This window comes from Schistocerca cancellata, chromosome 3 (genome assembly GCF_023864275.1).
Source record: "Schistocerca cancellata isolate TAMUIC-IGC-003103 chromosome 3, iqSchCanc2.1, whole genome shotgun sequence".
Classification (NCBI taxonomy): domain Eukaryota; kingdom Metazoa; phylum Arthropoda; class Insecta; order Orthoptera; family Acrididae; genus Schistocerca; species Schistocerca cancellata.
The window spans coordinates 482,257,766-482,275,046 of record NC_064628.1 but is presented as its reverse complement, the minus strand read 5'-3'; the positions used below and the strand labels follow the sequence as shown (position 1 = coordinate 482,275,046).

At 43.8% G+C, this 17,281-nt stretch overlaps 1 protein-coding gene across 1 annotated transcript in view; it reads right to left on the bottom strand.

The window, feature by feature from the left end:
- Window positions 1–5,710: 5,710 nt before the first annotated feature.
- The window catches only part of LOC126175252 (acylcarnitine hydrolase-like), a 67,499-nt gene continuing 55,928 nt past the window's right edge, over window positions 5,711–17,281 (bottom strand). The window contains exons 8-10 of the mRNA XM_049921893.1: window positions 10,342–10,471; window positions 7,811–7,943; window positions 5,711–5,935 (exon numbers count right to left, since the gene is read on the bottom strand). Coding sequence (XP_049777850.1) covers window positions 5,752–5,935; window positions 7,811–7,943; window positions 10,342–10,471 — 447 coding nt within the window. The 3' untranslated portion in view covers window positions 5,711–5,751. The remainder of the gene's footprint in view (window positions 5,936–7,810; window positions 7,944–10,341; window positions 10,472–17,281) is intronic.

Genomic DNA, 17,281 nt, shown 5'->3' with positions numbered 1-17,281 from the left:
GTCGCAAAACGGTTTCGCGGGCGCTTGTGAAAGGAACTGATACCATCGTTAGAAAGAACTAACGTATTACAAGAAACTGTGCCGATTATCAAAAGCATAGCTGAATATCGGAACAGTGACTTTAAAATAATCGATGTGCTAATTAACAAACTGCGTGAGTGATTTGCATTGCAAGTAGTGCTCTGTGGGTGAAGTGTTATCCCAATTTATTAATATTGCCTATCAAAACTGTTATGAACAGTGCAGTTCATATTTACGTGTTTACTGGTGGAATATACGTGGATCTTTACCAGACATTTATGATCCACATTACGTGCCTGATACCTCAACCTGCTGTCAATTAAATACAGTAATTACAGGACTCGACCGTAGCTGGTGGCTGCAGCAAAAAGAAGATGAGCGCTCAGGGAGACAGGTACGTGCGACCTAGGCACACGGTCGTTAAATATACCGATCCACGAGCCTGCACGTTTAGCTGTGAGTGAGTGACTCCAGTACTAATGAGATATTGTGATCCACTACTCCTTTTGTACTCCCCCCCCCATACCACTATTTGTTTATGGTTCATCTACACTCCTGGAAATGGAAAAAAGAACACATTGACACCGGTGTGTCAGAACCACCATACTTGCTCCGGACACTGCGAGAGGGCTGTACAAGCAATGATCACACGCACGGCACAGCGGACACACCAGGAACCGCGGTGTTGGCCGTCGAATGGCGCTAGCTGCGCAGCATTTGTGCACCACCGCCGTCAGTGTCAGCCAGTTTGCCGTGGCATACGGAGCTCCATCGCAGTCTTTAACACTGGTAGCATGCCGCGACAGCGTGGACGTGAACCGTATGTGCAGTTGACCGACTTTGAGCGAGGGCGTATAGTGGGCATGAGGGAGGCCGGGTGGACGTACCGCCGAATTGCTCAACACGTGGGGCGTGAGGTCTCCACAGTACATCGATGTTGTCGCCAGTGGTCGGCGGAAGGTGCACGTGCCCGTCGACCTGGGACCGGACCGCAGCGACGCACGGATGCACGCCAAGACCGTAGGATCCTACGCAGTGCCGTAGGGGACCGCACCGCCACTTCCCAGCAAATTAGGGACACTGTTGCTCCTGGGGTATCGGTGAGGACCATTCGCAACCGTCTCCATGAAGCTGGGCTACGGTCCCGCACACCGTTAGGCCGTCTTCCGCTCACGCCCCAACATCGTGCAGCCCGCCTCCAGTGGTGTCGCGACAGGCGTGAATGGAGGGACGAATGGAGACGTGTCGTCTTCAGCGATGAGAGTCGCTTCTGCCTTGGTCCCATGAGCGCCACAATCAGGACTGCATACGACCGAGGCACACAGGGCCAACACCCGGCATCATGGTGTGGGGAGCGATCTCCTACACTGGCCGTACGCCACTGGTGATCGTCGAGGGGACACTGAATAGTGCACGGTACATCCAAACCGTCATCGAACCCATCGTTCTACCATTCCTAGACCGGCAAGGGAACTTGCTGTTCCAACAGGACAATGCACGTCCGCATGTATCCCGTGCCACCCAACGTGCTCTAGAAGGTGTAAGTCAACTACCCTGGCCAGCAAGATCTCCGGATCTGTCCCCCATTGAGCATGTTTGGGACTGGATGAAGCGTCGTCTCACGCGGTCTGCACGTCCAGCACGAACGCTGGTCCAACTGAGGCGCCAGGTGGAAATGGCATGGCAAGCCGTTCCACAGGACTACATGCAGCATCTCTACGATCGTCTCCATGGGAGAATAGCAGCCTGCATTGCTGCGAAAGGTGGATGTACACTGTACTAGTGCCGACATTGTGCATGCTCTGTTGGCTGTGTCTATGTGCCTGTGGTTCTGTCAGTGTGATCATGTGATGTATCTGACCCCAGGAATGTGTCAATAAAGTTTCCCCTTCCTGGGACAATGAATTCACGGTGTTCTTATTTCAATTTCCAGGAGTGCATATTTTTATAATTCTTTACTTTAAAATTTTCGCATATTGGTACTATATTTTTTGTACATGTTAGCCGCGCGGGATTAGCCGAGCGGTCTATGGCGCTGCAGTCATGGACAGTGCGGCTGATACCGGCGGAGGTTCGAGACCTCCCTCGGGCATGGGTGTGTGTGTTTGTCGTTACGATAATTTAGGTTAAGTAGTGTGTACGCTTAGGGACTGATGACCTTAGCAGTTAAGTCCCATAAGATTTCACACACATTTGAACATTTGTACATGTTAAGTAAAGTGTACTGTGCTCAAGATTGAAGTTCCCTGCATTATATATGAGTAATGTATGTAACATAGTATGTAAATTGTTTATTATGTTAAATAATTTTAAATAATTTCCTGATGGCATTTGTATTTAAAAATATTTATTTGTATAAACTATTCATGTTAATGTAAATTTGCAATTGTTAGAAACGGTCACGCTTAGGAACAATGTAAGGAATAGGTGTTATGTAAAAGCCAGTGCGCTTTTGGTTGAAACGAAAGTGGCACTGAGGAGTGGAAAAGGTGGCAAGGGTGAAATGGCGCGTTAGCTAGAGCAAGCGCGGCAAGTAAGTCACACAGTCTGTAGGCAGCAGTGATTGAGGTAACACCCTTGTGGAGCAGGTGAAGCTTTGCCTGAAAATCTGCACAAAAATACCTTGGATGAAGACTGCAAAAGGCTCACGGCATGGCTGCGAGTTGCTGGGCTACTGTAGGTAAAACTGAACGACGTCAAGAAGAGAAATTGAGCCCATACTGCAAGATACTTGCAGGCAGTACTATGGGAGTGTAGCCGCTATAATTATTCGCCACTCAAGCCTACAGCCACGAGATAACTTTTTTTGTGTTCTACTTTTGTACAGCGTGAACCTTTAACTTAAACTGTGAGTAATCAATCTTGAACTTTAAAGAAACTGGTTACCCTGTTATTTCAACTTAATCATACACCTATGTAGGGTTCCTTCCTGGTGTTTGATTAATCCGAGTATCGTGTTTCACAGACTTATGAAGTGCCAAGTTAATATAAAGAGGCTCCAGCTCCATTTAAATTTTTTTGTGTAAATAATGAGGAAGTTTTCTTAACTATAGTAAAGTGTTATAGTAAAAGTGTGCTTAAGTAAAATTCAATCAGAGTGAAGCAAAGTTACTAGAAACTACTAAATGAATATAAAGAGTTAGTTCAAAGAGTAATAGCTTTTGAAAGTAAATTCCAGTAAGAAAGAGGTTTTCTTGAAGTGAAATGTTCAGAATAAAAAGTGTGTGCTTTAGTATCTAAGTACACTCCTGGAAATGGAAAAAGGAACACATTGACACCGGTGTGTCAGACCCACCATACTTGCTCCGGACACTGCGAGAGGGCTGTACAAGCAATGATCACACGCACGGCACAGCGGACACACCAGGAACCGCGGTGTTGGCCGTCGAATGGCGCTAGCTGCGCAGCATTTGTGCACCGCCGCCGTCAGTGTCAGCCAGTTTGCCGTGGCATACGGAGCTCCATCGCAGTCTTTAACACTGGTAGCATGCCGCGACAGCGTGGACGTGAACCGTATGTGCAGTAGACGGACTTTGAGCGAGGGCGTATAGTGGGCATGCGGGAGGCCGGGTGGACGTACCGCCGAATTGCTCAACACGTGGGGCGTGAGGTCTCCACAGTACATCGATGTTGTCGCCAGTGGTCGGCGGAAGGTGCACGTGCCCGTCGACCTGGGACAAGACCGCAGCGACGCACGGATGCACGCCAAGACCGTAGGATCCTACGCAGTGCCGTAGGGGACCGCACCGCCACTTCCCAGCAAATTAGGGACACTGTTGCTCCTGGGGTATCGGCGAGGACCATTCGCAACCGTCTCCATGAAGCTGGGCTACGGTCCCGCACACCGTTAGGCCGTCTGCCGCTCACGCCCCAACATCGTGCAGCCCGCCTCCAGTGGTGTCGCGACAGGCGTGAATGGAGGGACGAATGGAGACGTGTCGTCTTCAGCGATGAGAGTCGCTTCTGCCTTGGTGCCAATGATGGTCGTATGCGTGTTTGGCGCCGTGCAGGTGAGCGCCACAATCAGGACTGCATACGACCGAGGCACACAGGGCCAACACCCGGCATCATGGTGTGGGGAGGGATCTCCTACACTGGCCGTACACCACTGGTGATCGTCGAGGGGACACTGAATAGTGCACGGTACATCCAAACCGTCATCGAACCCATCGTTCTACCATTCCTAGACCGGCAAGGGAACTTGCTGTTCCAACAGGACAATGCACGTCCGCATGTATGCCGTGCCACCCAACGTGCTCTAGAAGGTGTAAGTCAACTACCCTGGCCAGCAAGATCTCCGGATCTGTCCCCCATTGAGCATGTTTGGGACTGGATGAAGCGTCGTCTCACGCGGTCTGCACGTCCAGCACGAACGCTGGTCCAACTGAGGCGCCAGGTGGAAATGGCATGGCAAGCCGTTCCACAGGACTACATGCAGCATCTCTACGATCGTCTCCATGGGAGAATAGCAGCCTGCATTGCTGCGAAAGGTGGATATACACTGTACTAGTGCCGACATTGTGCATGCTCTGTTGGCTGTGTCTATGTGCCTGTGGTTCTGTCAGTGTGATCATGTGATGTGTCTGACCCCAGGAATGTGTCAATAAAGTTTCCCCTTCCTGGGACAATCAATTCACGGTGTTCTTATTTCAATTTCCAGGAGTGTATTTTAGTATTTAAGTTTGTTGATTCTGGTAAGTGTTGTTTCTAGAGGTCCCCCGCCCCCCCCACCCCGTGGCCGAAATTTTTAGTTTCCTTGATGTTATCTACTGGGCTTTTTCTCTTTTTAAAAATCGGTAATGTATAAGGGTGTAGTAAATGGTTTACGTGGAGTAATATTTATTTGAAGAAGCAATTCAAACAGTAGCAAGAAAGTAGGAAAAATTAATACTTCTTCTTTTCTATTGCTTGGATCGGCTGGCGACCGTTAGTACATATCTTAAAGTACTAAATTACTTGGAACTGAGTTGTCCTAGCTTCAATATAATACTATTTATACTGCGTTTCTATCTAACCATTGGGTAATATCTTAGGAAAGGCATTGAATAATCTGATCTACTTATCCATTAGACACAACTCGCGGTCAAATCCTGTAAAAGGGCAAATCTATTAATTAGCTTTTCCTATTAACAGGACTATCCTCCCATAGTGTACTTTATTTGAAAACCAAACTAAATTTAGTAAGAGAGTTATACGTGGCAACATAGAGACAGAGGTTTCTGTTATTTAGGTAAAAGGATACTAAATTACAATTTATACCCATCGCCCAGGATAGCTACAGTTCACATGGCAGTATTACACAGGGATTGAATCACAGTCTAAACGTCAACGCTTACTTTTTGTTTAATTATGGATGTGACGAAAGGACATCTGACATTTCTGATGGTCACTCGTCCTTCGGATGGTAACGTTAAACTCGGCCAATCCCTTGCAGCTAGTCTGTAGTAGGAAGTCGTGGGTCGGCTGTGTGTCAAGTCTGAGCTTCACCTTCTGCTTTCATTGTCTTACAACGAAACAAAACATTTTATTCCTCGAACACTCTTCACACTCATCCACACGGGAGAGGTACAGTCATGGCGCATTACTCACTCTCCACAAAGCGAAAAGTGACAACCGTTTTCAATGAGACAGCTGAAGTACTCTTTGGGGAGTTTTAGTCAGCAATGCTACACCACTTTTTACCTATTTATTTATTTACAACTTTCTTACATAGAATATGTTGGTCCTGTGTTAAACGTTGCGTTTGGAGTAGATATTCGCATAAGGTAGCAGCGGCACATTTTCTTCCCAGAAGTCCATGCGTTCCGCATCCTTGTCATGCGAAAGTGTGAAGGTGGCCTGCATGAGCATATAGCTGCGAGTCGAGTTGTTGTAGGGCTCCCAGACCACGGGATCAGCTTCTGGAGTAGGGTTTCTGTAAGAAAACATGAATTTTTTGTGACCAATACAGTTGGTAAGATAGGCAGATGGACTGGAAATTCATAGCCACAGTCTGTGATTTAAGATCAAGCCTCGTGGCTTCGGTAGCAGTTAAATTTAGAAACTAATAAACACACTCGTTCGGATATAGAAATATTTATTTTTCGCCTTTTAAATGTTAGCAGCTGATGAACATGCGTGCAGTTGACGTCCCTACCTCGTCCATCATTATGTATACATCCCAATGATTTCGCCTTGAATTTTTTCGCCAACATCCTCTACAACTGATACATTATTTAACCGACTTTCATCGCCAATTGCAGTCTCGTGGTTAGGCGGAAATGAAAGAACGACTGTTGTACAACTGTATCATACAGGAAAAATTTTATTCGTGTATTGCAGCGTATGGAAGATAATTCATAGTTTACTGCTGGACGCAGGCTGTGGCTGCCGGATTTTGAAAGTTTCATCCGTAATATTTACTGACGATATGTATTATTAATTTTCGTATTTGAAAGAAACCTCTTCGCTGACAGATCATTTCGAGAGAAAATCTGCTTTCTCAGTATGATACCACAGATGTTTATGTGAAAAGACTAAACAACTTCAAAACAAATTCTAGAGTGGTTTCAGAACTTCATTCTTTATTTCTAGTATTCATTACCACCCCGAAGACGAACCTGACGAGTATATTTTGAGTAACTGCTTTAATTCATGAATACAATCTGTGCTCATCATATAATGTTCTACAAGTAAATACATAAGACAGATTAATCCTTTAGAGATTTCTGAGGGAGACTGCACACAATTATTAAGTTGTAAAACATAAATCATTGATCAAATGAGACATTATTTCTTGTATTTTTTGGTTGTTTCCTTTGTAACAGAAGCATACCATCCTTCTTAATTCTTCGTTTTGACTGATCAAACACAAATAGCAAAATCTACGTTCGTCAAACAGTTCTGTGTGGTGTGCCGAACAAGAATATATGTAAGGATTACTGTGCCTCCTTCGTGGTTAAGCTTGTATGACAGGCAAACAAATGATTACAGCTTCAAACATAGTCGATGATTTATACAAGAGAAACACTTTGACAAATGCAGCAGGTCAATAACGAGTTGGTCCGCCTCTGCCCCTTATGCAAGCAGTTATTCGGCTTCGAATTGTGTCCCGATGACCAGTGAAGATCTGCCTGGAGACGCCCCAGACAGCGGTGGATACCAACCTGTCTGTCGCCCCCCATACGGCCCAACAACCAGAACACCCTAACAACAGAGCGGTACGTCTACGATATTCTACCACCCCCTCCGCTTTGCCGCCCTTCGTGGTAAGTCATCATGGGCCTACATTTCAACACAATGATATCCGCCCGCAAACGACTAGAGTTATTACTGTTTGTCCTCGTGCTTGATAAAACCTGCCTTGGCCAACAAGTTCTCTGAATCTCTCCCAAATTACGAACATTTGGAGAATTATGCACAGGGCCCTCCAACAAGCTTGAGATTTTGAAGCTCTAACGCGCCAGTTGATTAGAATTTGGCATGATACCCCCAAGAGGTCATTACACAATTCTATCAATCTATACAAGGTCGAATAACTGCTTCCATAAGGGCCAGAGACGGACCAACGCGTTACGCTCAATTTGTGAAGCTCTTTCTCCTGAAAAAAATATCCAGTTTTTCTGGAATTGTAATCACTTGTTCGTCCGTACGTGTACATCACAGCTACCACCTTCCGTTTCTTTCGCGTAAGTCCTTTGTGGTGCAACGTTTTCTTTTTTTTTTTTTTGTCTGACATGTGAGTGTGTTTTGTGTATCGACGACGATGCCTGACAAATATGTGACCATTTCACAAATAAAAGTTACTTACCCATACTTGACGAAGTTAGTATAGTAGCGTAGTAAATTTCTGCGCACTTTGTCTTCGTCAGAGTTGGGATCCAAGTTGTACACCGTATCCTTCCTTACGAAAAGGAAAGGCAAATCACTGGAGTGCGGGGCACCTGCAACAGCATAAGAATTACATTCCTTCCAGATACAAAGTGAGTACTAGAAATACATGTTTAAAATACGCTCATTGGCTTCGGATACCAGTGATGCTTGTAAAATATATTTGTTCAAACTGAGGTGGATATAAATAGTAAAACGTTTAGCAGTGATTAACATCGTCTTTTTATCAGGCTGCAAGTTTAAAGCTGTTCCTAGGCCCACACGGATTTGAAAACAAGGTATCAGTGCGGAATCAACACCAATTCTGCATCTATACGGGTTTTTAAAAAGAGCGTTCCATGTTTTGAGAGGTGGCAGTATGGACCAAACGGTTATATTGTTAAATCTAGCTTCCCATTCATCTTTTCTAGGCCTTCTACGCTGTATTGGAAGTAGGGAAATGAGATCACATAAACAAGCATTCTGCAAATCTCGATTCCATTGAGTTCAATACTTTGTTTTCTATCTTCAGGCACGCTGTCCAAACACTGCAACCTACAATGGCAGTTTTCTCTCACCTCATGAGAAATTAATTTAATCTTTTTATTACGTAAGATAAGGGCCGTGCTCTTTTCTTCGTTAGTTGCTGACCTCCTTCCGTGCTTTCACTAAAGGCATTATTCAATGGCTCACTTTCTGTATTCAATAGTGTTACAATAATGCAGAAACTTTAGTGTAATATATAATTTACAATCAAAAGTATCCTTTCGGAGGCCGTACAGTCCAGAATCGGTATGCCAGTCAGACAAAATTGCCGTAAGCGTAGAGGTAATCATCCCACCGAGGCGCCGGCTTGAATATGCCCCTCTGGTAAAGTCCCGTCTCCTGATGCATGAAGAAGTCTTGAACTGCCTGTTGCACGTCCTCGTCCGACAGGAATCTTCGAAACTTTAAGGTCTGTTTTAAGGGACCGAAGGCGAGATAATTGCATGGGGAGAGATTAACACTAAATGCGGGTGCTGGAGCCTCTCCCATTTGAGTTAGCCTAACTTCAGATTGGCCAGCGTCTTGTGTCAAATCGCTACCAGCACAGTACTTGGCACACCATTTCACGAAGCTGGTTTTCGACAGACATGCTGCCCCATAAATATTCTTCAGTCTCCTATGGGTGTCTGTCTGCCGGTTTTCGTCCTTCGGCAGCCAAGATAAGAATAAAAAAAATATGCTGGTCCCGTTTGAACGAATTGGCTAATAACTTCACGTTTCCACATTTATCGCACGCACGTCGGAAAGACACGAAAGCCACACTAATCCCTTGCCTGTACGTAGGTGCTTTTATAACCGTATCGGAGTCGCGCTTCGTTGTATATAAGTTGCAGCAACGTCCTCAGACACAAACTTTTTGATCGCCCCTTATATAAAGACCTGCACACAAAAGCTTATAGTGCCAACAACGCGCAGTATGACAATAATAGCTATTTGTCAGGACTGACAGCCTAAATCATTACTTATTTTAAAGACCAGCACTTAATGGACTAAGACTTTTTCCCTCCGTTTCATATGGACTGAGCTCGTTCTTCCCCTGTACAACTTCTTTTCAAAGCATATTTGCAGTATGAATTAACATTTTTCCACACTTATTATATTAGTAAATACTGGATCTATTCCACACTTTCATGTACTGCTGAAAAGTGAAAAGATTAAATAATGGACTTAGCTCTTTTTTTCCTGGACCCTTCAGTTCTCCTTAGGATTCCTTTTTCTTACAACAGTGCAGGTTGGTGACGGAAGGCACCAGACGACTGACGGTAGACGGTAAGCTTTCGGGGTAGGCGCATGGTCTCTATCTCTTCCAGAAACCTAATATATCTACTCAGTCAGTAGCAACGAACACTAAAAATTGTTTATTTCTAATGCGTTTACATTGATGTTATGTACAGGCACAGACCACTCAAAATATATCAATATAGAGTAAATATACCGAGATGTCGTTTCCACTGAGCTATAGAGGACATTGAAGTGAATTTTCCGGCACATGCAAATCATTTTAATATTTATGCGTTTACAGCTGACGAATTACGACATCGATTTTACCAATGAACTACGTACTTTTTTCGTTGTCTTTAGAAAGAGCCTTTGGAGACTTTCTCAGTTACCTAACATCTGCAAAACGTGATCAAAAGCAGCAGGACAGAGTACTATTCCACTAGCAGGAGAAAATATTTTTGTGTTTATTGGTGTTGTCATTTTTGCTGTCACCCGCTGACACAGATAATCAACTGAACAACAGTAACATAGTATCCTTATATGAGAAGTCTTCAGCCACTGAATTCCACAATTCTTATTCAAAATTTGAGCAATGGGAGAATGAAGAAGCAGCTACAGTAATATTCATGACAGTGTCTGATGATAGTTTCTGATTTTGTTACTAATCATTTTTTAACGGCATATTGTATTTTTCTTTTTACTTACCCCATTCTGAAGAGTTGACGCTGTCTACGTGGTAGTCAAACTCGTAGTAGAAAACCGGGAGATCTGTGATTTCAGTCACTTTCCTTACGAGAGCGTCTGTTGTCGCAAACATACCCATGTCGTTATTGAACTGTTTAATGAAAATAAAATATGTTATTAAAATGTGTAACATAATAAATGAACTATGGTGTGTTTTTACAGTGTCAAATGCAGCACGCTGTTCATGTATCGTAAGGGAAGTTTGAGCATATGGAATAATAGGATGTTACTATCCGATTATGCCTCCATTAACTAAGATTACTGAGCAAATTCCTGTATTAATTGTAACATTGTGGTAAAAGTAGAATGTTCTGTATATTAATTCTCATCACACCGAAAACCTATCCTGGGAGGTTTTTCTTTCACTATCATTGAAATGTAGGTGTAATCAGTCTATTACGATACTTACTACTTCACAAAACTTCTTGTAGCGTACGGGCCGCTCGTCACGCAGATTTGCAACCCCTTTTACGACTGTGGTATGGAAGTAATCAAAGCTAGAAGGGGCTACGTCAGCAGATGACAGAACTTCAGTCACGCTAGCTCATTAGGACAGCAGGCGACAACATGAACTCTGCTAGAAGTCGCTGGCCCCTTGGACCTGTACGTTTCTGCGGGCCACGTGACTGCAAATAGTTCCTCTGGTATATCTACTTGCAACATCGCTTCTTCCGTCAAACTCTGGGCCAGACACTGTTTCACCCGCAGTTCTTCAATGAGAACGTCATTCAGAATCTTCGCTACGTACAACGCCGTTCCGCTTGCTGTCCGAGGACACCTGCATTAAACCTGGCGACCGGGTTAGTGATACAGAAACCATAGAAGTAAGGCAGAGTCGCTTCCTTCTCGCTACAATGCCACTGAGGGCGTTGTATGATGTCCAAGGCCAATTGAGGGAGCCACCAGAATCTGTCACAACCACCAACAGAACTTGGCCTCTGCTATGGAAATGACCAAGAACTTGATATTTGCCGTCAGCCTTCACTGTGCTGTTTTGGTCTACTTATGAGTGAATATTAAACACTAAGTGTTTCGTCGTTAGGGCCTTCACCGTAAGTTTAGACTCGTACAAATTCAGTGCTAACCACGAACTTTCACAAACGATAGTAGTGGTTAACTTTCCTCCAATGGAAGAGTATTTTGATATATGCACTTTTCAATAAAATTGTTCTACTTTTTTGCCTGGGCTGTGTTCTCGTTGCACCTCAACCAACGCAAGACGTAACAGTTCACGACGAGGGTGTCTAAGGGCCCTGAACCTCCATTGGCTTCATTGCTACGTCCTCGTTTCGTCTCATATCGGCGAAGAGGATTTTTCGGGCCCCAACACCTCCATCGGCTCCAGTGACACCTTCATCCCATATCAGTCGGTGAAGCGGATTTTTCGAGACCCTGCACCTCCATCGGCTCCATCGCCAAGTTTCATTCCATAGTTATTGGCGGTGAGATATTTTTCTGTGAACTTCAACTATCACATGCGTTCTCGTCCCAGGTAGACAGTGTCTGTCTGCTCGTGACTCATAGGTCACGGAGAATATGATATTGAATTTCTGCATCAAACAGTCTAGTTCCCAATTGATCATCCTCAAGTCCTATCTTTGCTTTCCAACATACGGCAGGTGCAGAGACTTCTTATGAAACAGCTGGCCGACATCTTATGGCACCAGAGGTACCTAGCGTCTCCCAGACGCTTCATCATGGTCAGTTACTCCTGGATAAGTCCACCACCGCTTCCTGCTTCTGGCATGGCACAACACGTCTCTGAATGACCCCAACTGGTCTCTCTAACGCTTCTCCAGTGTCAACCAACACTGGACTCCATTTTAGCAGTTTCTTCTTTTTACAGCAACTGAGCCTTCGTCCACATCAGCCCTCACTCAAAGCACTTCCAATGTCTTTTACCAGCAAACCTCCATAGAAGTGTCAATTCCCTCCTACCTAGTCCATCGCATTCCTTATCCACAAACGACATGTATGATCCAGTTTTCTTTATCAACTAAGCAAACGATTCTTGACTTTCCTTTTCAGATATGATCACTGCACTCTTCTTCCTATTTTTTTCGGTGCTTTTTTAGCGAACTATACCCTCTGTTCCATGCCAAGGGTTCCCACAACCATTTATGGCTTCTGCGCAAATACCCTTAAATTTCAAGTTCTTCTGCATCCACCTCTACTCTCCAGTTAAGCTTTCCTGCCCTCCAGGCACAAGGATTTTACGTCCCAAGTGCTGTGACACCCATCTTTACCTTTCCAGCACCATCATTTTCCGTTTCCTGTGCTTCCAAATTCATTTAGGCCCTCCAGGCCCAACAGGTTAAATTTTCATCTGCTGCCACATGCACTTCCGCCCCTGGGATCCACAGTTTTCCTCTCCAAGCGGTCCCGCTCTGTTTCAGCCATATACATCCCCTATGTCTATATTTGGTCTCCTTATGGGCTCGCTCCAGACGGCTTGCTCTCCGGCTGCTGCCAGTCTTGCCAGCCACTCGAGGTCCGCCGACAGCAGCCTCGCGGTTGGGTCAGGATCCCAGCCTAGGGACACGGCAGCTGGACGTCTAGGACACCTCTATTCCCAACACTGCAAATAGCTAGCAGCTGTTGTCACCCTGTTCTTGGTTATGGCCATCAGAAAAGTGACATTGCATCAAGACCCACAAGTGTCCGACCAGATCAACCTCCAAACAAGGCAAATACGACGATTGCTTATCACAGAATGTTCATGATTTTTGCTCCAGACTCGGAATTTCCTCCCTCCCAGTGCCAACATGGTACAGTTGAGATGGGCACCACCCACAGAACTTTATGAGATGGATGGATGAGATGTATGGGCCGCTCAACTGGCGTACTTGCAACACAACTGTAATATGCGAGTGGCATAACCCAGAAAGGGCTACATCAGTAGCCGATGGAAATAGTCACGCACGCTGACAAGGCCAGCAGGTGGCAACGCGAGTGCAGCTCCTTCCACAGAGCACGTGATCGCAAATATTTCCTCTAGTATCTCTACGTGGTCTGGGTCTTTAGGGTGACACAACGTCGCTCCACCCAGTCCACCGTCGAGCTCTGGACTAGGCACAGCTGCAGCCACAGCTCTTCAGTGTCTTTCACCATCATCAACAGTACTTGGCCCCTGCACTGGAGAGGATGAGGATCTTGCTATCGGTCATCGATCTTAACTTCGTAATTTTAATCTACTTATGAGCGCATATTTAATTTTGGCTGCTTCAGCGGTACAGCATTCACCTGAAGTTCGAACTTATGTGGAATCAGTACTAACTTCACAAACTATGGTAGTAATTAACTTTGTCCAAAGGAGGAGTATTTACGTTCATGTACTTTTCAATAAAACTATCCCACATTGTTTACCTGGGCTGTGTTTTCTCTGCGCCTCAGTTGGCTCAAGACATACCACTTTACCATCAAATATTTTCCTAGAAGTCAGTACCAAACTGTAAGTGCCAATGTAACTCATCAATCCACGAGAGGGAAATATATCTTCAGAAATTCGTAGCATTGTTAGAATGAAGCAGAAAAGTTAACGTATGAGGTATTAAAAAAGCCCCCACATAAAACATTTTTTCTCTTTCTTTTGCTGTGACTGACACGTTTGCAAACTGAATAAATATTTTTTTTACATTAAAAGGTGTAATCGTCGAAGTCTCCAGATTGTGTTTTGGAGCACATTATTTGTATGATGATATCAGAAGTGGACTCCAGCCTGTTAAAATTTTTTATGCATACATAATCAGGTTGTGACCCGTAATCATAGAAAAAAGAAGTTTGAATAATGTAGAAGGAGTGAACAATCTTTAGTAAAAACAGCCACAGCTTGTGCACTTTTAACTTTAAGTAGTTATTGATAATAGTGTTGATTATATGAGTATAGTTATATAGGCCTATGTTCATTTAATGTTATGTAAATAATTTACTCTATGCTTGGAGCACACGCCTAAAAACATAAACATATGCATTTGATACAATATAAAAGGAAATTAAAATATTACTTGCAGACCTTAGTATGTAATGTAACATCTCTTATACGTGTATTCGTTCACAATTTCTTATGATTTTTGCCAAAATGTCAGTTTCCATGCACGAATGTTGAGCTCTTTCGTTGCGGAATATGAGCTTGTAAGGTAATTGTGGTGCTGCGATTGTTAATTGTAAGACAGGACATTCAAGCGCTGACCGAAAGCCTGAGTTGCGCAAAGCCGCTGCACAAGGAAGGAAGTGAGTAAGGCCAGTTTTATAGTAAAAGACCATATTAAAATGTAGCATCGACAAAAGATTACAGCACCCTTCTGAGTCGGTGAATATGAACAGTCAGTTGGAACGCGAAAGTGTGAAGTAAAGTTTAGCGTTGTGGTTATCATCAGTGGAGTGAAGAGATGAAAGTAAAAGTGGTGACGGAAACCAGTATGCTAATATTTCAATTAATATGAGCTAAATAACACCCCGGACGGATGTTTTATGTTTAGGGCGCACGATATTTACTCGAATGGTTCATGTAAAAGGCTGTAGCAATGCAGCTGGTAGACTTATTCATTCTACGTTGCGAGAAGATTCAACGGATTGTATCATTCACATTTCCTACAATTGGTTATGAACACGGGGACTAAAAATGAGTAAATATATTTTAAAGAGTTATCAGTAGGAAGAAAACTGAAATTACATCTCGTTGTAGCATACGCAATTAAAGGAGCTGGTAAATTGAGATTTCTATGAACAGTAATGATATGCTGAATGTTATGAAGGCACGTGGACTATTCTTCACTTCTCACACACGTAATTAAAGACGATAACCATCCACGTACCTTTCGATGGGTTCGAAGTTGAGTGTCGAAATGGACACTGCCACATTTTGAATCTGAGAGTTTAAGCAGAACTCACTGTTTTCGACGCGGCTTATGTGGGGAACAAAGCCCGGTAAATAGCTTTTGTCCACTACCGTCATAGACTTCTTTAATATTTATTTTTTTGCAGTTGATCCTAATTTTAAAGAGAAACCAGTATTATCATAAATTTAAGGAAAAAAAATCCTAATTTAAATCGAGCTTAAAGCTATACTATTGTAAGAGGTCCATGACTAAGGAATTTGTTGCTAGCGCACTCGAGCAGATGTAATTTCGATGGATTGCTCCCGCGCTGTCTGCGATATGTAAGCTATAAGAGAATCTCAGACCAGAGAGCAGTGATGTATGCAGTAAGAGCAGTGTCTGTCAGTAGGAGTAAGTAGTAGCGAGCTGTCGTGGGTGGAGTTGGCAGGGCCGGTGGTGTTGGGGGGGGGGGGGGGGGCGATGGCGGAGCCTGAGCGGTATAATAGAAGGTAAAAGCAGCCTTGCGCATAAATAGTATTGTTATATCAAGTCCCATGTAAATGCTTAAATAAAACCTCTAAATAATAATCTTTTTTATAAAAATTAACTTTTGACGATCATTCATCTTAATTTAAAGAATTTACTAATTTCTTCAATCCATGCCCATCCCGATTTTTGTAAAGAAAAATCAGTTGTTTCCTTTTATACATGACAAATCTATCGGCCAGCATTTCACTGGGCTGTGCCAGAAAAATTTCTTATAGGAGCAGATACATATGTGTTATCCGGTAACTTAACCGAAGTAAGAATTTTCAATGTATTCAGTATGATCTTTCAAGGCCATGACGCAGCACTGCTGACGTCCAAATTTACCAGTTTAGATTCACAGTCAGTCAATTATTGAAAGGTTGTATATGAGTCAGATTTTTTATTAGGAGGTTAGTCACATTGTATTATTGGTAGGTTACGGAATTTATGTGTTGCGAGGTTACACTGAATGTGAATGATATAAATAATTATATTTTTACTGTAGGGAGGTTTCGGAATTTTTCTTTTGGGAGGTTACACTGTTCACAACTGATGGAAGAATACTGTGATTAAGACACTGAAATCGTATTCAGGTGGACCCTGGTTCAAATTTCTGTCGGTGAGTCAAGGTTTAGGTTGCCTGGAATTTCCATACACAGCCGCAGGCGAATTCCAGGAAAGTCCCTGTGAAGAACAGGTACGTTTCCTAGAATAAACGATGCCTACTGTAACAGTGAAGATGACAGCTGCGATGCTTTTATGAGTTGTTGAAACTAAGTGGTTTGCTCCCAGTAACCTAAGAATCTAATCTTAGAAAGCTAGTCTGGTAGTGGAAAATGGAACACTGTTCTACACCTCGATTAAACTAACTTCGACGTTTCATTGAGTCGAAAGGTAGCGGCAAGCCGCCAGGTGGAGAAGAGACGTTGGACCAGGGAATGACGGACGACGTGGAAGACGGTACGTACGTAATAGAGGAGGAGCGTTATACTTATAACAAAAATGGTACATATTTCACCTCATGGAAAAGTAGGATAACAGACATAAATAACGTTCATTTTTGGCACAGGCCAAGCTCCCAACATATCAGACTTTCAGTAAGAAATATGCACTTATCAGTCACTAATGTACAGTTTGAACCTGTCATTCATGCAGGCTACAAAACTGTAAAGGAGTTCTTTCCTCCATCAGTTCTTGGACGGTTTGGGAAGAGGGCGTTTTTTGAGGAACACATCTACCAAGAGCATCCCCGGTAAGCTCAACAAAGTCTAGGTTCGGGGAGTACGTAGGCAATTTTATACTTCCAATATCTCCACTTTCCAGTGTGCCCGACACCTCAGCGGTCTTGTGTGGGTGGGCATTGTCGTCCATAAACAGAACATCGGGACGAACCACCCTCCAAACAGACGGCTATGATTTATAATAATCTCCCTGCAATGCCGCTGCTCCGTAATGGTACCTCACGCGAAGATATGCAGCGGTGTTCGGCCATTGTGCATAACCCTTGCCCACACCACAGCGCCTCGGCCATACCTATGACGTTCATGAACATTCAG